At 42.4% G+C, this 21,525-nt stretch overlaps 1 protein-coding gene across 2 annotated transcripts; it reads right to left on the reverse strand.

The window, feature by feature from the left end:
- Positions 1-1,711: 1,711 nt before the first annotated feature.
- YIPF5 (Yip1 domain family member 5) lies at positions 1,712-16,100 on the reverse strand. Of its 2 annotated transcripts, XR_014229510.1 has the most exons (9): positions 16,016-16,100; positions 15,549-15,659; positions 13,776-13,948; positions 12,348-12,493; positions 10,119-10,300; positions 9,087-9,455; positions 7,853-7,951; positions 6,051-6,116; positions 1,712-2,072 (listed from the first exon to the last, which is right to left on the reverse strand). XR_014229510.1 is itself a non-coding variant. In XM_082324583.1 (6 exons), the coding sequence occupies exons 2-6, from the start codon at positions 15,647-15,649 to the stop codon at positions 9,293-9,295; spliced, it is 765 nt and encodes a 254-aa protein (XP_082180709.1). In that variant the 5' UTR covers positions 15,650-15,659; positions 16,016-16,100; the 3' UTR covers positions 8,359-9,292. The 2 variants fall into 2 exon arrangements, 1 of the variants encoding a protein (XP_082180709.1); XM_082324583.1 differs by lacking the exons at positions 1,712-2,072; positions 6,051-6,116; positions 7,853-7,951 and having other exon boundaries at positions 8,359-9,455.
- Between the last annotated feature and the right edge of the window lie 5,425 nt (positions 16,101-21,525).

Consider the following 21,525-nt stretch of genomic DNA (forward strand, 5'->3'; position numbering starts at 1 on the left):
TCTACATAAATTGGAGAAATGATCTGAATTGTTCAGATGGAATTCAGTACAGCACACAACGCTATTTTAAAGAAGAAACATCAGTGCCTGTAAATAAGATGGGTAACCATGGGCTCAGTACCATTTCTGTAGAAGAGGATTTGGGGATTGCAGTGGATAGTCAAACAGTTTTTTTCAAGAAAAGAGAAGAATGACAAGGGAAATTAGAATGAGTTCACCATTATGTGAGAGGCTGCTCCCAAAAGGAAGAGAATAAGTTGTCTTTCATGTCTATTGTGGATAGAATAGTAATAATAAAGTGCATTAAAGGGAGGAAGAAATAGGAAGAAATAAGCCTGACATCATGGACCATTTTCTAATCATAAAGTTAGCAAAGCACTGACAAGGTGTTCAAAGGAGATTGTGTCATTTCCCTCCAGCTGGAGTTTTAAAGGACAGGTCAGACCTATCTGTCAGAAAGGAGTTAATCTTGCCTTTACACCAGGTGATGGACTTCTCTGGGTGCCATCCAGACCGACCTTGACAGCCGAGAGCAGAGGAGTACATAGGAACAGGCAGCCTTCACGGAGGGCACTGGAGGGGCAGCCACGGAGGTGGCCAAGGAACAAAGCACGGGTGTTAATCCAACAGGCAGCATTAGAAAACTGGCAGAACACTGGAGGGCTCTGCGTTGAGCCCCACGCGCTGGGTCCTGCCTGCTCTCCCATGGGGGAGAAATGGGGCTTCACCGCTGAGCGCATGTGCACACCCCGGCCCCATAACAGGGGACCCGGAGGAAGGGGCTTCCCCTGGGGAACCGAACTAAGTGCTCACAGGAGGGTGATAAACAGGGCATCCATACAACTTTCAGAGATCAGTTTTGAGGCCTCACTTGAGAAAATCTGAATCCAGTTCCACGAGAGGGGGCACTAGACTGGTCTCGCGCTGAGTGCAATGAGACAGTGGCAAGCTAGCCAGAAGTCTGTGGTTTCAGGGTGTATCTGCCTGTGCAGAGAACCCCATCTGATTTTCCTGGAACAGTCTATTCCAAAAGATAAAAAACACTCTTTGTATCCTCACAGGGAACGTTAAAATTTCTCAAATCCCATATAAAATGATTAAAGGTCATTCTGTACCTTGCAGGCTCAGGGCTTTTAAAATAAACCAAATGGGTATTTGGCAGAATTTGGCTAAATGAATCGGTAAGAAAGCAGAGTGGCAAGTAATGTGACATCTGCTGTTGGCATTAGTTAAGTGCAGATACTGTCTTCTTTAGATCTCCTAACCTTGTCTGAACCAGTAATTTTTAACTGGGACAAAACACTGGAATGAGAAAATCATCCTGAATTTAAATGTTTCCATCTGTGATTCAATAAAGCAGCCACAATACCAGCAGAGCCTTGCCAAGATGCTAGATTATCTTTTCCTATTGACAATTAACATTTGAACTAGCCGCTAAAACAATCAGAAGATTGACTCATATTAATAAAGTGAAGATTAAATAAAGAAAGAAAAAGGCACTGAACTCATTAAAATCCTCCATAACCTGCCGTGAGTCTTCAGTGTTTGTCTTGATGGTACAAGGACAATATGAGCTTCAACTTTCTTGGGTAACTGAACATGAACTGGTGTTGTAGAAGTCATTTTTAGCTCAAATAAGGATCCAAAGACCTGCTGACGCCTTAGACTGCAAGCTGTGAAGTTCCACCTAGATACGCTGACTATGTGCTGAACTCTTACTTAGCTACATGAAGGAAGGCCCCGAAACCGGTGCAAACCAGGAAGATAAGGTAGCCAAAACCATCAGCAGAAGCTGCAGCTATTCAAGGTAAGAAAAGGCATCTCCTGCCTGGAGACTGGGAAAGGATCCAATAAGGAACAAGAAGACCCCAGACCCAAATGTTGCTGTTGGACCAAACCGTTGTGGGAGGGGAACTTAGACTGTAAGGGTATAATTGCCCAGGGATTTCTTTGTTCAGGGTCCTCCCTGGAGGCACCCAGCTCGAGCTGCTCTCCACCGCTGTACCACTCAATAAATTCGCCTGGCGTACGTCGTGTCGGAGACTCTGCTTCAGGGAAACCTAGGGTCGAGCCTGCGGGGAGAGAAAGCGCCCGAGGGCGAGTGTGTGTGTGAGCGAGGAGTCAAAAAGGGGCACCCATCAGCTCAACGGAGCTGCCCGCTGCGAAGGGGCTCCGGTCCGAGCAGTTACAGTCTCGGGTGGTGTGTGTGCAACTCCCCGAATAGTGTGTGAGTGCTCGGGCAGCTGCTGCTCCCTTAACACCGGTTAATACAATAAGTTTCTAAGATGGATTTTCACTTCTGCAGATTGTATCCTCTACTAAAACAAAAGTCCTCTATGAACATACTTTTCAGACTCCGTCCTTTTCTGAGGTAAGGAGCTGGCATCAATCTATCAACACTGAAATTCTTTTCTCTGTGGATGCGGCTAGTCTGAGCACAGCCTCGGGAGGCTGGGCATCGCTTGGGTCTGACGCTGACTGGAGTAGAGGTACTAGCCAAGTGTCCTAGCCTGTCAGGTTTATTTGTAAATGAGGATGTTTGTCCAGATATGCCTGACATAATTATTGGCCAAATATTCATCATGTCGATTCAGCTAAGTCACCTGTTGAGCTAAATGGGAATTCTGCCTGAAAAAGAACTGAGAAGCTGGCACCCACCAGTGGGATAAATCACACCCCGAGTAAGAACGTCTGGATTTTACCCTGAGGCCCAAATGGCCTCGAGTTTGGATTCATAAAAACTGCTGAAGATAAGCCTTCACTGGTGCTTGCTGCCAATGGGCCTGGAAAGGCTCTGTCAAAAAGTTCTGGGACCAGCACTCAGCTGGACCATTAAATGGTGCATCTCTAGTGACCTCCCTCAGACAGGCTTACCAGCGGACAAGCTGCGCGGGAGGAAACCCTGTGCAGGTCTCAGAGGGGAAATACCCCCCTGTAACGCATTTAGCAATGTGAGATGCTAACCACGCATTTACAAAAGGGAAAACACACCCGGTGCCTCAGGAGCTACCTAACACTTTGTGCTGGGGAACGGCAGTTTCAAAGCCCCATGGTAACTTCACGTCACTGCCGCAGCCACATGCAGTAGAGAGAGAGGCTCGTGGGAATTGGGGTCATCTTTCCGATGGAAGTACAGAGTGCTTCCTACCTTTGGCTTCAGCTCTTGCGTGAAAGTGGATGCAAATTCCATCACTGAAATGTGAGTCAGTCTGGTAGATCAGTAGGTAAGGCAGGTATCCAAGAAGATTAGATTTTCCTTTGCTAACAGCAGAAAAGCAAGAATGTTGGGGAAAAATGACTAGAAATATGTATGGTAAGACCATTGTCATTCCAAGAATGATGTGGTAGAGTTTGGTGTGTAAAGAAGTAGAGCAACGCCCTTCGTCCTAAAGACACATAATTACAGTACAATTTTTGAGAGAGGCCTATTCCAGGACTAGTGTCTAATTTTAGACAATCTTCCACTTCACCATTCCCGATGAGGACCAGAGAATCCTCGCTTTTCTAATGTCAGTACTTCCTGCAATAAAGCAAAGAAATAACAGGAGAAAAAAAAATGCCCTTAAGAGCACAATGCTCGCAGTCCTCCCCAAAGCATGGGCTGCTGTTTGGCTAATGGCCTGCTGGCTTTGATTAGGAAAGCACAAAGCTGGCGAACACAACTGACAGACTTTCCAATTACAAAACCTCCTCCCACTTTCAAACTGTATCGCAAAGAGCTGGGCTGAGAATTCCCCCCCGGGAGAAATACCCCATTATGTTCTGCTGGCATAAAGATGGTCAAATGCAGCAGGACTTACACAAATTACATACATCTCCTTACTCCATTTCTCATCTACAAAAAATGACAATGAAACTTCCCCATCTCACAGGATGCTCAAGGATAACCACAATAAATATCTGAGGTCCTTACATCTTGACATATTAGGGCTTGCAACTCCTAAACAACAAAAAATATTTTAAAAACTCTTCTAATCCCATAGACTGTGTAAATAAATTGTTTTAGTTCTGAGAAGGATGCTATTTAACTAAATTTAAAAAGTGTAGCAAAGAAGGATGTGTGAACTTACACAGACAAAAGGTACTGAGACAGTGCTACGACACAATGTGACCCACACTACGGAGGAGCTTGCCTGTCTGTATCACCCAACAGTTGGGAAGGCAGTGAATTGCCCAGAGAAAAATAATTTTATGTGCTTTTGGACTGTGTACAGAAAACAAAGAGACTCCCTGGTAATGTGAAAAAAAAAAAAAGGCTGGTCAAAAATATTACAGCTTTATACAGAGAACGAGATGTAGCAAAGGTTCCCCGTTGCCAGGAGGGCTACCTAGCACACACAGCATCTCTGCTAATTTGACAGGCCATGACTGAAATTAATCCCTTCCCCATTACAAGGAACAGAAACCCAGCTTGACAACATTAGCGGTTTGACTACCTGGGAATGTAATTGCTATTGATGTTGTGGGAGACAAGCGAGGAGGGGAGAAGGAGGGGAAAGGCTTCCTGATGCTGAGCCGTGCCAGCCCCAAGTCCTGCCTTACAGTGCCTCAGAAGCATTGCAGCCCAGCAGGTATCTCGTAGTACATCAGATATGCTGTAGCACATCAGATATGTTGCAGGCCCACCCAGTGGAGAAGCACGAAACAGCAAGACCCGCTTACTCCATTCCTTCATTTTTCGTTAAGATGCAGCGTGTAACGTTAACAGCAGACACTCCAAAGCATCTCGGTGAAGACACAAGAGACTGAAAGCTTGTCCAGGTGAATCAACTGGCACAGTGAAAAGATGCTCTCTCTTTTGCAAACCCTGCTTCTGTGGCATAACATGTGTTATACCCCAAAGCACTGGCTGTTCCTTTAGCTAAAGTGGTTCCTAAAAATATTAACAAACTTTTAAACAATGGTATTGATATGGACTAACGCACCGTGCATTAGTGAGTGACTCCCTCCCACTGACGGCTCTCGGGCTGTGACCCAGCCCAGCCTTCACACCACGAAGCGTGTGCCCACCTGCAGCCATCGGTCCCTAGAGGAGCGAGAGTCCCAGTTCCTTCGAGCACGGATTATCCAGTGAAAACATCCTGGTGCTGATACCTGGAGACAAGCTTAAGGGTATTCCAGCTTCTTATTACAGACCCAAACAAATGGACCGTTCAACTCCACAGAAACAAGGTAATCGTTTTGGAGAGAAGGCAGTGCAAAGCACGAGCAATGCTGGTGCACAGCAGTGTCGGTGCTGAAGCTGAGCTGAATTCTCTCAGTGCCAGGAGGCACACAAGGCGCGAACATCGTTCTTCCACTTTGATCGGTCTGCGGCTGCGTGCCGTGCCGCTTCCCAAGAGTTCCAGCTTGCACCATTCCTCTCAACCTCCACCATCCGACGCCAGGTCGTTTTTGGGCGACCCCGCTTTCTTCTTCCCTCTGGAGTCCACCCAAGGGCCACAGCGCAGTCTTCTGTCGGTTTTTTCCTCAGGACATGACCGATCCAGTTCCATCTCCTCCTCCTCACTTCGTTACCGATTTTCTCCATCCCCGCCATTTCTAAAACTGATGCTCGTCGTTTCTGCAACTTTTCTTTTTTTTTTTCTTCCCCCCCCCCCCCAGGAGGAGGTAGTTGGCCTCCTGCCCAACCCCCATGACTTGGAGGGCCAGTGGTTTTTCTGTCAGGGTGGCCTTCCCTTAGGCTGCATTAGTTCGCGGCACCTTCTTCAATTTTATCCGGTGCACCCTCCAGAGAGGGATCCCCTATCCACCACCCAGGGGACGCGCCTTCTAGCTGTGCAGCCCCAGCCGAAGGGCAGTGTCGGTGCTCCCCATACAAATCCAGGATGCTCCGCTCCAGCCGTGAGGATGGAGGAACATCTGGCTTCACACAAAATGCCAAATCCGTCCCTGCTCTCTGTGGCTTCTGAAGGTATTCATCCATCACTAAACAAGTAATAGCCCCTCAAGAACAGATGCCAACACCAGTGCACAGATGAAAGGCATAAAAGCACAAAACCCCCATGCTTTTTAGTAAAGGATGTGCCATGTGATTTTTTGATACTTACAGAAATATTGCCTACAGAAACAAACTGAACTGCAGTCAGCAGCTGCCTCATAGCAAAACAAGTGACCTGAAAAACAAAGTCACTTCAAAACATTGACAAACTGTGAGAAAAAATGGACAACCTGGGAAAGATATCTTTTAACTTTTGTAGAATAGGAAGTAATTTCAAGATTGGGTGTGATAACAAAAGTGGTTTTAAAAAAGCAACACCAGCATTCACATTTGAATGCTTTAAGCTGAGTAACATGAAAATGTCAAGAGACAATGCAGGATGGAAGCAAGTAACGTTAGTATTTAATCTGAAAACTAGATAAGAATACTGATGTTAACAGACTGTGGGGAGAGCTCAGATTTAGAAAGCAAAAAGAAAAAAAGTCCTACTAAATATGAAACGCAAATGTGGGAGTAAAGAATTACAGCATACAATCTTGTCATTCTATGTGATGGCAAGATTAAATTGTCTGAAATGTAACTAAAATTGAAGCAAGATCCAGGACAAAACATTATTACAGAAAATCAATGGAATTGATTTTGGAAAGGCAATAAACACAGTCAATAGAATCATATTAATTAATGTACCAGAAATTTGGGATATTTAAGACTACCAGTCTAGACATAACGTTGTGTTTTTATAAGGTCCTCTATGAATTAAAGTGTTTGACTTTCTACTCCCATCCGCTTCTCTCCTGCCCCCAAGAGCCCACTTAGAAATTCACTGCCAAATTCTCCACAATGTGAGCTGAAGAACACAAAATGCTCCTGAAACTCGCTGGTCAAACCTCACTGCTCAAGTAGAACATGTAGTATCCTCTACTGCCAGAGCAAGGGCTTTGTGAACACATACGTCTTAATAAAAACCTTTTCATATGGTCTTTCCAAACTCAGCAGCTGTATTGCCAGTACTACACTGAGACAAGCTAATTTTAATGTTTTTCCTGTGTGCTTAGTTTCCTTGTGCTGTAGTGAGAGAAAAAGTTATTTGTAAGTTTACCATGCAAGCAATCACCCTGGAAGCTATCTACAGAATCAGTGCAAGCTTTAAGAAATGAACCACATTCATACATGCAAGATAAGCTTAATTAGCCTGCTCCACAAAAATACAATATTTAGTATTAGAACCTGATGTGCTCAAGAAAGCATGTGAGCTTTTATACTTACTAGAGAATTTCTGTATTTAATTAGGCCTCATTAGTAATGGTAATCACTGTAATTTATTTGCACAAATACAGGACATCGTGCTCCATCAGCAGGTAATGTTCTTCATTAAAAGGAGTAAGAACTTTGTGCACCAGGGCAGATGTGGTCTACTAATCCAAAGAAATCAGAACTACAAAGTACAGAGTAAAGCATTTTGCTAAATGAAATCAACTCACCACTTTTATTTAGGATGATAATTTGTAATAACATATCAAAGTAGAAAATTATCTAGGTACTTGAATTCGCTTCTGGCAGGAAACTGAAGTCTTTTACGTGTGTGTGTGTTTTAAAATTCATTGTAACAGCCAGTTACGGTACATAACCCAAGTCAGAATGGTTTTGTGCATCAGTGTTTGGTTCTTAAAACCTTTAGACTTATATGACACTTCCCACAACTCCCACTGACACAAGCAAAAGCTGGCTCTGGCCAACAAAGAAGGACCTTGTCAGTAGCTTCTAGTGGCACTAGGAAGATATTTTTAGGAGAACGTAAAGAACTAAGGGAAGAGTGAACAAGAACGTGTGCTGAGCCTTTGAAATTATTCATTCATGTATCAGCAAGATGAAAGCTTTCCTTTGAAGATGCATTCGCACATTGAGTCTTACCAGAAGGTGTTAACGTAACACGTCTGACCACTGATTCAACTCCTGAAGTCTACGAATAGATCATTCCATGGACATGACAGATGAACATCAGACTAACACCTGTGGTTAATTCAAAGAAACGAAATCCCTTGGATTAAATTGCTGAAAAAATGGTAGTTATCAACTAGCACTTTGTCAGAGCTTTTTCATTTCCAAGGCAGGGGTGGGGAATTACTAGCTATGTAAGTAACCTCCCCAGTATGAGTTAAAATATGTCCGTATCCTTTTCTTGCTTATTTTAAGAATTAGCAAGTGCTTATGTGAAGAACAACCATTTTTGCTTTCCCACTTCTTACACTCATAAGACTTCTTCTAAGTGACTAACAAACATTACAAACTAGATTATACTTCTCATGTAAGATTAGGTATGTGCGACTGAAGCAAGTATCAAATCCACTAACTGTATACAGTTTTAAATATGATTTTGCTTCAATATTGAAGTTTTTATTTTAGTAACTGAACTCCATTAAAAAAGAAAGATTAGAAAAATCAAACACCTTTTTCAAAATTTAAGGAAAATTTAATCAATATGCCTTAAATTATTTTACAGTAACTACAATACTGACAAGCATAACATTTTCAAAATGGTGTTTTTCTTGGAAGTACTGCAAAAGAGATTACTCTTCATCTACTAGTATGTGCACCATTAGGAAAAAACTAGTTGAAGTCATCTTCAGAAATCCAGGTTAACATAGAGCTACTTAGACATCCAAATATATTCATATTTCAAGTGTGGCAGAATTACAGATACCTTTAACTTTTAAGCATCTGTTTTCTAATTCATAATTTAAGTATCTTAAATCCTGAAATATTTTCACATCAAATTAACAAATAAATGAGACCAAAGAGCTTAAGAGTATACTTGTTAAAATATAGAAAATACTCTAATTGCTTGCCTTCATTTGTGCATTTTGCTTTTGGTAAGCAGGGACAGGAAACAGGTTCTTTATTACTGCAGATGTATTCAGAGTACCCCAAATCTAGAGCATCTGCAGTTCCGTTAACTTTTGCTGATAAAAATCTATCAATTTATAACTGCCATCCTTCTCCCTCCCTCCCCTAAAAAAAACCAAAAAACAAACAAAAACCCCAACCCTCAAATAAACAACCCAAAGTTACTTTTCTAAAGATATAAGAATGGGAAAGAAATTACATTAACTTGATAAGCATGAACAATTATTAAAGCTATAGACACCTCAGGTCAATTGAAAACAGTATTCAAAGTCCTAAAAAAGTGAACACGAGACATTTCTTTTCATTGTTCCAGATGATTCAAAACAGGTCTAAGTTTTGTGACAGCAACACTGTACAGTTGTTTGCGGCTGTTTCTGGTCCAACTAAATGTTCCGAGTTGATGTTTTCATTTTGGCCCACTGGAGTCCAACAGTTTGGACAGTCTATTCAAAACACAGAAATGAGAGCAAAGACTCCATACAATAAAGCACAGGGGTATGCTACTAGAAGTTGTTGTCCTTCCATTGCTAAGGCAGAAATAAAGATTTTGGAAGCAGAAAAACTGCACCAGCCAATGATTCCAGCCGTGAGAATAATCCCCATCATTCCCCTGTAAAGACAGAAATAAAAAGAGAATTCATGTAAGACCTGTGTATATACGCTTACAGGAGTCATAACTGGACTCCTTCTAACACCTTTTACAGATTATAAGATGAATTTTAGCTTTTATCTTTGACTTTTTAAACGAAATAGTTCCAGAAAGGCTTCAAAACGATATTATTCAATTATGACAGCATAAAAAGCCCCCAAAATTAACTTTGTGCATATGCAACTTAAAAGCGGTGAGTAAAGTAACTGTAGCAAGTTCTTTCTTTTCAGTCCCTAATTTCATATAGCTATGAGTAATCACACTGATTTTCTTCTGTTTGTCAAATTCAAATTTGCATCTTAAATTATATTTAATTTTAGACTTCACAGGTACTGAGATTTGTAAGATTCAAAGCTGACTGAAAACAAACTTGATACTGGTATTTGAGTCTATGTAGTTAAAAGCTGTTAATTGACTTCTAGATAAAACCAGTATTCACCTATCCTTCATCCAGTAAATACCAGAAGACTGCTGATATTAATGTTTTTACACTTACTACAAATTCCCATCATATTCAAATTATATGCAGCTTCATCAATGAATATAAAAGTTCTTTTTCATCACTTCCTTCACGATCTCATAGGAGAGGAATCTATTACCAAATTATAAAGTTTATGTACTTACTGCAATGAAAATACAATTGCGAAAGTGGAAAGTAGGATCATAGGAAGAAGACAGTATCCAAGGACACTGGCAACGCAGCCAAACGAGACACCCGTCATGCTCATTAAGTTCAGGAGACAAAACATCCCTAAACATCCGATTGCACTTATTCCATACACATAACCAAACTGAATTTTACCAGCCTGAAAGTCAAGCAGAGTAATGAATGTTAGTTAGCAGAACAAGTAATGCCTCCCACAAAGAAAGGGAAAAGGAAAGAATGTTTACAGAATATCTTCATTTCCCCCCCTCGTCCCCCACCCCCAATTGCTACATTCAAATTCAACAGGCAGTATTTTCCCACAACCTGAATTCCAGGACACCTGTACATTCTAGGCACCCAAGAGGCAGATTTATCCTAACTTTACCTATCCTGATGAACAGATTTTGATCAAATTGCTATTCTTTGATCTGGGCTGCAAAAGCCTATGCATTCTTTAGGGTTTAATCCACTAATTTCTCATGACTATTGATTACTTGCAATAATCTTTACAGAACTAGTGTATACAGGCCAAAAAATTGTAACTCAGGAACTTTTGAACTAATCTGGAGCTGAAGTCCTTTAATTTGCGATAGACCCCACAAAGTTATAGCACAATGCAAGTTATAAAAAATTCCCAGAAACAGTTGAAGCTGAGCTGTAAAGCACTGTATATGAACAGCAGAATTAACTCATGGCCATTTTAGAAAGTGAAAATCAGAATTTTTCTTACTAACAAGTATGTAGAAAGCATACATGCATTATTTCAAAATGTATGTATCCTATGTCATCATGTTTTTCCAATGATGAGATTGAAGCTTCCCTTATAACATCTATTAAAAAGCGCCCAATGCATGATGTCCACCCCTGCAGGAATACGGGGCCACGAAGTTACTGAAGCTACGATGGCGCGTAGCTTCCAGGTCTGTCTCCCACTACTAACTTCCAAACTAAGTTTACTTATAACCCAGCTCTCTTCTTCCTCAAGCACTATAGAAAACAATCATATCTGCTTTAATCTTTTTGCTAGGCTAAGCTTGTTTTCTTTCACTACACTCAATGTATTTTAAAAAAGCACATAGAAGAAAGTAATCATTTCTTAGGAAAAGAACATTCCAATATATATATTATAAACATATTCATTAATTCTACTGGCCTAGTTTCCATAAATAAAGGTTACTTATAAAAGTAGGCTTGAAGTCTCCTCGGTACCAAAACACTGTGTTCTAAGTGTGGTAACAACTTGAAATTTTGGGCAAAAATTAAATGCAGTGCCTGAAGACATTTAGAGAAAAAAAAATTATTAAAAATATTGACACTTTCAATGACAAGGAATACTGTTTGCTGCTACTCTGTCATTCCATAATTGACACTTCTGAGTCATTAAAGCACAAACGTATTTCAATTAAGCTCAACTAAAAAAACTGCCAGGCTTCAACAGCTGCTGACCTATTAAGAAGTATAAACAATTTGAAAGCAGGTTTACTTTAGAAGTGTTTTACCAGACTTGTCTCTTGATACCGAAAGTCATGCCTAATGTATCAGTACTTATGAAATCACTTTTTACATGTGAATTTTGAGTTTCCTTGCCTCTTGAATATCAGTAAAGACCAATGAATAAAGGGTATGGAGCAAAGAAATAGAATGAAACAAAACAGAGAAATAGACTCAAATATTAAACACAGTAAGAGTTAAAAAATAAAAGAAACTCCTAAACGAAGAAATGAAATAAATATTCAAATATTTAATGTGTCTGATTCCTGATAAGACAGAACAGAGACACTGCAAAAAGACAAGGTACGATTCTGAAAGTAAAACACCTCAACCTATTAAAAAAAGCCAAACAGATAAAAATCTGAACATGGGTCACACCCATTCCTGTGACAAAAGGGAGCCACATTCCTCAAAAGCAAAGTATGAAAAGAAATATGAATTACATTGAAATAATTGCCATGCAAAAACCAAGCACAACGACTTGGATTCAAACTCAACTGAATTAAAGTGGTAGTGATAGCATTAATTTCAATCAGCTGCGTGTGAGGCTCCAGCTCCTCTTCCATATAGCTACAAATTCTTGGTCAGGATGTGCTTTTTTGGCTTCCATGCCAAGAAGTCACTTCCAGTAAACCTATAAGTAACTTGGCTTTTTTTTCCAGTGTTTCCAAAAATGTTGAAGCACAAACGGTAATATTTTTCAATCAATATCTTACCAGTAATAACGTGGCCCCAAAAGCTAGACAGAAGACCATTGGTCCAGCCAAATCAGTCTCATTCATGATGCTGCCATCTGCTACTTTTAATGGGTGTAGCACCGTTAGTGTCTTCTGCCAGATGTGGTCAAAATTGATCCCCAATTCTACAAATCACATGAAAAGAATTATGCGTATTTATTTCATTTTTTCCCCTTCCTGTCACCCCCATTCACTTCACTCTTAAGTTTTCCCTGCCCCTCCACTTTTAAATCTCCTCCAGATACCATCCTATGGGGACCAGAGAATCGAGTCAGTCCATCTTTCCTCAAGCTGCTGAGTGCGCTGCCTCCACAGATTCCAGGTACCTAATGCTCAGAAGTGACAACGTGGTTTCTAAAGGACCAGGTAAGAGCACCAGTGCAGTGTTCTGGGTCCACCCAAAAGTTCATTTAGCCCAGTACCCTGTCCATGTAAGCGGCCAAAAACAGATCTGTACAAAAAATGAGTATAAGCACAGAATATGCAGATTCCCCAAGTCTCCAATGACTGGTGGCTCAAGGATTTCTAATTCAAAGTAGTTTCTCTGTACTTAATTACCCTCAGTGGATTTCTCTTTCATAAACCAGCCACTGAGCCCACTAAAAAAACCACCCACCCCTTCTAACACTCAGCGTCTCATGACAAGGAGTTTCACAGCTCCCTCCAGCTAGATAGGATTTCAAGTCTCCATCCATACAGTTTGCCCACAGTTGTGCGTCAAAACCTAGTTATGAACGCAGTTACTAGTTGCCCACCTCAGGCTCTGGGAAGCATCTATGTAAACAAAATAATTGTTTAAGGTATCATGAGTACGTATAGGTGACAGGCATCACGAATACCTATCTCTAACCAGTAACAGTAAGGGCTTCTTCCATTGCTTAGTACTGAACAATGATGGATATAAGTTGGAAACTGAATCCATCAATCCAGACACTAACTATGTATCTCTTCTGGCATTCTGCACAGGCTTTATTCTACATAGGAATTTCTGCAGTGTTTAGCATTCCTCTTCAGCAATGAAAGATTTCAGGTCTAACCAAAGAATCAACTGAAACTAACTGCATCGATTTGTTTTACAAAAAGTGGGTAACTATTACTGTATTACTTATTTGCAACAACAGAAATAGTGTTTTGTCATAAAACCTGTATGAAGTCAGGTTATCCATTTAATTGATTACATCCTCCACAGAACAGCTGGTATGAAGTAATAAAGCACAATTCTAAACTGCAGAAGTTCACACAAGAACATGTATTTCATATACCAAAATACAGTTAAATAAGAAAAAAGATAATGAGAATTTCAAATAAACTGTGCTCTTTCAGAAGTAGGGAATACAGACCGTGCTGCTCAACTTATCCCCAAATCAGGAACAGTTTTGGATTTTGGCCATAAAGTGTAAGTTATACCTTCTAATAGAGGAGGCTCATCCTCAAAATTACTTCCATAAAAAGACTGTGCTGAAGTTGGAGTGTATGTCTGTGTTGGCTGGTAAATCTGGCCTGTGTAAGGCTGCTGCTGCTGCATCATGTCTGGAGGGACAAATCCACTTTGTTGAGAGTATTCATAGCCTCCATACTGCCTGCAAAGAATGACATCGCATTATAGACAGATACAGACTTTTATTTTAAACGCCTCCCGGCAAAAGCAAAGCTTATTTTCACTAAATAAGTTGCAGCAAACAATCCTTTCTTCTTTTTTAAAAAGTCACATTAGATGACTCCCTACTCAGATCCAGGCCTTTTAGGCATATAGCCACGTCCATCAATTCAAACCCTTATAAACAATACTGTTAGGCTAAACAAGGTAATTCTTGCTATATATGCTAGTATTGCTTTTTGGTTTTAAGCCAGAGGCCCGGAGAAATGAGCGTTATCCATTGACTGAATTACTACCACAGGCTGTAGACATGTAAAGAGTATGAAAATCTGACATCTCAAACTTGTTCAAATATTGTCCATTAATTACTATTGACATCTCATTTGACGCCAGCATTAATTTGCTACTTAGAATGTATATTTGCAAACTCACTATTAGAGAACAAAGTTGCTCATACTACCACTTTTGCTACCCTCTATATTTAAAAAATGAGCTTAGTTAAAAAGAAGAAAAAAACTGTTTTCCCCTTCACTTCAGCACCATGTGTATCAGGTAGCATTATGACATATAAGGAGAAATTATGATACGGACATTAAACACATTATGACATCTACCTACAGGACATGATGTAGGGGAAAAAAAGGGGCAATTTTTCAGTTTCTATTTCATGTATTCTCAATTATTTACTAACAAATCAATTTACGCTGTCTTTAGAATACTTTCTACTATAGACTTTATATGTATAAAAATATACATTGCTGCCTTTAAAAAAAAAGCTTAATCAAAGCTATCTTCTGTTCCTAACCAAACTTTTAAGCTATTCTTGCCACTAAACATTTCTGACTACAGAGATTTCAGTAAAAGTGTTGAAAATATTTAACTACGGAAATACAAATATAAAGAAGGAAAACCCAGAACTGATTCTCCTGTCTTTCCTTGTGTTAGTAGAGTTCAGCCTCATCACAGTGCTGTCATCTTTTTCAGGGCACAAACAGGCATCTACCTGCCCCATCTATCGCAGGGATCACACAGGTCACATAACCGACCAAAACCCTCACCCTGAGACTGGATATCCACAAAGGACTCCTAAGTCCTTTAGACTTAGGACTAGACCTAGAAACATCTGCCACACCTTCCTACTGAAGCCTAGGAATCACCACTGACATTGCAAGCTCATTTATGTGACACGAACTAATTTTTAGTCCCCGAGTGAGTGACTGGAGATGCACTTACAGAATGATGTTTCTTTTCCCAAAGATGTGAAGATTATTCATATAATTAAGATTACTCATATAACCTTTCTTTCAATTTTCTAATCTTTGCTTTAAAATGTAGAAGGGAGAACATTCAACATACAACTGCTTTATATCTCCATTTATAGAATGTAAGTTATGCTCTTCATAAAACAGAGCATCAGGAATTCAATTACAGGCAACACCGGCTGGGTGAAATGCCAATCCTTTTCTGAATAAACAGACTACCCCAGAAGTATCTGAACTCAGGCTCGGTCGCTAAAGAAGCGTGACTGAATGGCTTTACACAAGACACCCGTTACACAAGCTCAAAAGGCATGCACAAGTTACTTGCTGTACGGTCTTCCACCGTAATCATAGGCCTGTGTCTGGTCATCAATACTGTAACTCGTCTGGAAGAAGTCTGTGTTGAAGCTGTCAAACCCAGACATCGCAAGTGATCTGTAAGAGAACAGCGAGGTTTGCTCGGGTCTCCAAAGCCATCCCGAAAGGCAGCGCTCAGAGGGACCCAGCGGCTCTGTCCGCTCGCTTCCGCGCAGGACCTGCCCGGGGAACGCTCCCCCGGGGCCGCCGTGACCCCCGGACAGCAGGGAGGCCGTGCCGGGAGCACCCTTCCCCGCCGCTCAGCCCCACAGCGACCCCCGCCGCCCTCACGCAGGCCGCCCGCAGCCGTGTCCTTCGCTGCCCCAGCGCCTCGGCTGCCGCTCCAGCCCCCGGCGCCCCCAGCCCCCCTCCTCTCCCCGCAGGGAAGCGGCGGGAGCGTGTGCCCGGGGAGGCGGCGGGGGACCCGGACCCACCTGCAGCCCCTCCGGGCCCGGCCCCACACCCGCCGCCGCGGCCCCTGCGACGTGTCACCCAGCGGCCCGCGCGCTTCCGGGGCCAGCGGGGCCGCGCGTGCGCACGGCGCGCTCGGCGGGACGCCTCCACCGGGCATGCGCCGCCCGCAGCCCCGCCCCTCGCCTGCGCGGCGCCGTCGCGTTGCCAAGGCGACGGGGCGCGGGGTGGAGGGAAGATGGCGGCGGAGCGCGGGATGGCGGCCGCGGCGGGGGGCCGCTGCCCGCACCGCCCTGCTGCCGCTGGCGGGGTCCGGGGGCTTCGGGCTCGTCCTCGTCCTGCGGGAGGGCTCGGTCGCCCCGCTCGGGGCTGCGGGCGGCCTGGCGACCGCGCGGCCCACCGCGAGGGGCGAGCTGGCGTTTTTCCCCGCATTGTTAAGGCTCCCTGTTAGAACTGAGGCTTCGTGGCTTCTGTCTCCCGTTGTTTTGCCTAAAATCTGAAGAAAAGCAAAACATTGGCTTTTAAATACATGGTAAGAATAAAGTTCTGTCCATGTTTCACTCAGCATTAAAGCATTAGTCGTCAGCGCCTCCTTTTACTGTTTTGCCTCATCTTAGGTGCTGAGCATCAGATACCCCAGCTGTGAAACAGGAGGTGTAAGACTCATTTATTGTGAGGTGAAGCTGTAATGCTCTGTGTAACTGCTAATTGTTATTTACTTTTACTGTTCTCTCCTGGTGCAGCCACCAATGACACGTAAAAACATTAATTGCAGTTGTAAATCCTTCCATCAATATCAGCCTGTCTGAAAAGTCTGCAGAAACCCAGCCAGCGAAACTTGCTGTGGTCATGCAGAGCAGGCGCGATGGTGTAAAAACCATTACGGAAAAGCTGACCTTCAGGAGCCGCAGAAATGGACAAGGACAGGGCTCTGGCGGTAACGGTCGTGTGCTCCTCCAGTCTCTGTCACTGCTGTGTTTGCAATTAGTCCTTAATCAGTCTGGAAGAGCTACAGGGGGAAGGAGGAGAGAGGCCGCGGGGCCTCAGTTGAGCGGTGCAAGCAGAGCAGGAGCCCCGAAGCGATGCCGGCTCCGGCAGTGGGGCAGCGGCTGGGGCCCGTGCTGCGGCCTCGTGCCCGGGCTGGGGTCTCAGGGCTCGGGCTGGCTCACCCCTGCGCCTCCCTCCCACGCTGCCGCATCGTCGTAGGGCCAGGTTGTTCAGGGTGTCGGGATGCGCTGCACGGCATCCCTAGCGAGCAATACACTCACTTTTCATGTAACTTCCTGAAGCAAAGCACAAAGGCTATCAGGCTTACAGCATCTGCCAGGTTCACTGTCTCTGGTTATGCTTAGCAGTGTCATCTGCTTTCAGCTGGATGCAAAATTTTGGTTTCGCTAGAGTTTATGTACACAGGTAACATCAGAAGATTTTCACTAAGAGTTTAGTATTAATGCATTTGAGGTCACAGAGGAATTTATTACTAAGCAACTTTTTAATTGTCAAAAATCTCTTTCTTTCCAGGATTTTTTTCCCTAATATTCATGAAAAAAAATATTGTGAATCCTCATATAAATGTGGAGCAGAGAAGGGATAAAATGCTGTTTGCATGATTCGGACAGAATTCTTCTTGACATCAGTGAAAGTAAGAGAGCAGACTTTGGCCCTTGAGCTATTATTTTGCATAATGTTCATTTAAGGTGTTTTGTTTTGGTTTTTTTTTTTCTCAAGGCCACAGCTTAGTTACATGAAGAGGTTTTGCCTGCAAGTTTAGCACCTTGCCCTGTGATCTGTCTGGGTTTCCTAAAGGGAACAGGGTGTGCCCTGTTCACTGCATGGATGGGAGAGTTTATGTGAAGCTGCAGGTACTGAAGGAGATGGAGTAGGTAATGGTGCTGCTGAGTGAAAAGTAAATAATTGCTGTCATTTAATATTAGACCTTCATTCCCTTTCACATGTCCACATTAAATAAAACTAACATTTTCCTGAGGCCAGACAAAAAATTTACTAGAGCCATGGATAACCTGCAGGAACTGGGAATGCTGTGGAATTGAGATAAACATGACTGGGACTGTGAAGACACTCTCACGTGAAGAAGCTCCTTTCCTTCACCATCCTTTGGCACTCACTCTGTTACCCCTCTAGTTTCATCATTTTGCTCCCTCTTTTTTCGTGTAGGGCCAGAGGAAAAGGCTGTACAAGGACTGTTAATTAGAATTTGTTTTTATTATCTACCTAAGGTCATGGTGCTGAGTGCAGGAAGAAGCGAGTGTGCCTTGCTGACTCAGGTGGGCTTCATTGCAGACAGAGGCAGGGAAAACCCCAGCTGAGGTAGTTTAGCTGAAACTTCAGAGAGAAATGAATTGTGATTGCCACTTTATTGTTGTTGCTGAATAGGTACATGGTAATGAGGTTTAGAAATGTGTCAGCCATGCACACATAAACTGTTGCAATCCCATGCTTGATGCAGCCTAACTTCTTGCATGCATACTGGAACTGAACGCTTGCCGCTTGGGCACACATGCTTCTGCAAGTGTGAGTCCCTGTTTTGAAGTATGTGTACATTTTTCTTTTTTTTTTTTTAATTCATTTTGGCTCAGGACACGATTACAGTTATTTTGTTACAAACTCTCAGGCATTTAATCTTCTTCTAGTGAGATTACTGTATGTAAATTATAGTCCTGTTACAAGCCTCTCCTGCAAAACATATCTTGTGGTGCAGTGTATGCGGTATCTCCTGAGAACAGCCTCCCAGAAAATATGCATGTTTGTAGAACTGAATGAAATAATGGTAGAGGAATTATAGCCACAGATAATACAGAGATCAGTAACTGTGGTATAAGCTGCCTCTTGCAAAGTTATACTCTAGCTAAATTAGCGTTTGGAGGCTGAGAAGATCCCAAGCTTTCACGGAAGACCTGTAAAGTGTGCAGGCTACATCTGATGTTGATGACTTAGTGCCACTTTGCTGAACTGTGTGACTTCGTTGTAGTTCACTAGACAGTAAAATGAGACCCAAATCCCAGGCAGTGGGCTGTGTAATTGCGATCTGCTGCTGAAATGCTCTTTGGCTAGAAACCTATTTGGATTTGCTTAGATTATTAGAATTTACTCACAGCTTAGGCTGAGCTTTCATTAATTAGTTCTCTCTGCATTAGGTGTCTCAGCATTGCTTTTGGGTATCAGTTGTTTCAGCTTTGCAGGACAAATTGACGCTCGTCTGTAGCAGTGTGTAGTCTGATACTGTGGGTTCAAGGGAAAGCAAGACGTTGCAGCTACACAACTGTTTCCTTCCTGCATGACTTGGAAAGGGTGTTATATGAACAGCCTGCCTTACCATGCCTAGAGGTACAACCTAGTAAGGCACCAAACACTCCCTGGCAAACGCCATCCCTTTCTTGAGGGACCAGCTCCAGCTGCACCTCTGGTTATCTGGACAGGGGATCTGGCTTTGCGAGAGGCCTTGAAATGGCTCCAAGATGGGAAGAATAAAGATACTCATAAAATTAGCACGTGTTGCATAGTGCTGATATTACAATAAAGCTACCCAGTGAGCACCAAACATTGTTTTAGCTATAACTTTAAAAACCACACTATAATTACACCAGTGTTAATAATGGGATAATTTGAACCAGACTGAGAATAAAAGTATTATTCAAACAACTTTGGAAATGTTGGAGGAAGGGAAAAAGGAGGGGAGGAAGAAGTCTGCTGAAGTAGGCTTTGCTATGGCAGAACTCGTAAGAGAGAAAGGAAGTCCCTTACAGAAGGGTGACTGAAAACAACGATTTTTGTTGGAGTTTAATCCTCGGATGCTGATGTGAGTGCACATGAGGTCTCTGTCTGCCTGTACATGCTGGGTCTATTGACGTATCGGAGACCCCCAAGATTGTTTGTATAGCAGAGTGCTTTGTTGAACAGTGTCCAAGAAATTCTGAAGGGATTTGTCAGTGTTGGATATATCAATTCTTGGTCAAAATGTTATCTGATGTACAATGATTGTTATCTATATCAGTGGAACATGATTCCCCCTTACTGTCAGTTTTTGAAAACCTAGAACCTTGTGCAATGTGAATTTGCTTCGGATTTGGTGTTTGACAGAAGGAGCATATTGTTTTATTTGCAGAAGCTATGCCCACACTCTGTATGTGACATGATGAAAAAAAAGTGTTGTTGCATGTCTTCTATTTGAATTGTCTTCCTTGCACCATGCCCGTGCTCACGTGCTGAGCAGCTGTGAAAGATATTCTTCCCCTTTGCCTTTTTTTGATGAAAATACATTATACACTTGAGTTATGAATAAAAGATCAAGGGCAAATCTAGGTAATGCTTTACTATGTACTTGTTAATAAACCCTACTTTATAGCACTGGTGCTCTTTTGCTGACAGATCCTTTTCTTAGGGAGATTCTGCCATTTAGTGTTTCTTTATGCTTTTTCTTCAAAAGGAAAGATTTGTTAGGGCTTCTTATTCACACATACTGCTGGATTTCAGCAGATGAGATTTTCACTGTATGTAATTCACACTGCTGGATCAGTGGATAACGTGTTATTTTAGCTCAGTATCATACTTCTTCTTGCCTGGCTCACTTCTTGGGAACTCAGTTTCTAGAGCTGCCTGAGCGATGTGAAGACCACTCCACTCTAGGAATGATAGACACCTTTTAGAAAAGTGTCTGGGTTAAAGGTCTGTAACTCTGCAAGAGCCTCAAATTTATTCCTACCAGGGCTCTGTTACCATTCTTTGCTATGGATTGAGACTGGATTGGAAGTCTTGTCTGGAAGCGCTAGCATCTACCTACAGGACATGGTGTCTGGTCCTCACTGAAGCCACTGTCCCTCTACGTTGCTCTGACAATAAGCCAGAATCGGGCCCAACACATCTGCTGGGGCCAGACGTTTCTTTTTCTCTTTGCCATGCCACTCTTCTCAGAAACTGCACTCTTCTCTCTGGCCTGGTGGAGTTTTGCCCTGGTGAAATGTTGCATTGGCTCGGTATTTAGGTATGAGACTGCTGAGGAGCACTGAATGTTACAGGGTATGTGGGTGAAGGATCCTTAGGTGGCACCTTGAAGTCATTTCTGAATCAAAGCCTAAGCCTAGAACTGCAAGTACTGTTTTTCTTTCTTCCTTTTTTTATTTTAACTATTGTGTGTAAAAATCACCCAGAGTGATGAAAGTTCCCATGTGGCTTTTTAGCTGAAATCTTCTGTCCAAAATCCAACCTAGATTTTTTTTTTTCTTCCCAGAATTACTCCTTCAGTTTCTGCTGGAAATTATTGCTACTCCTCTGAGTGCCTTGAAGTTCTGCAGTGTTGCTAAATGCTGATAAACAGCTTCAACATTTCTCATTATGCGTGGGTGACTTGATTCGTATTTATAGCTTGTGTATTCACACTGCAAGATGTAAGGTGATATGTATACATCCCATTGCTACTACAGACTTAGCTGAATACTACCCTTTCTTTCTAACATTCACTGCTGCTTCTTTTAAGACACCTTTTCTAGCACCCACAGAATTTGAAGAAGTCAGTTGT

Source organism: Platalea leucorodia (genome assembly GCF_965183815.1).
Source record: "Platalea leucorodia genome assembly, chromosome: 11".
Classification (NCBI taxonomy): Eukaryota; Metazoa; Chordata; class Aves; order Pelecaniformes; family Threskiornithidae; genus Platalea; species Platalea leucorodia.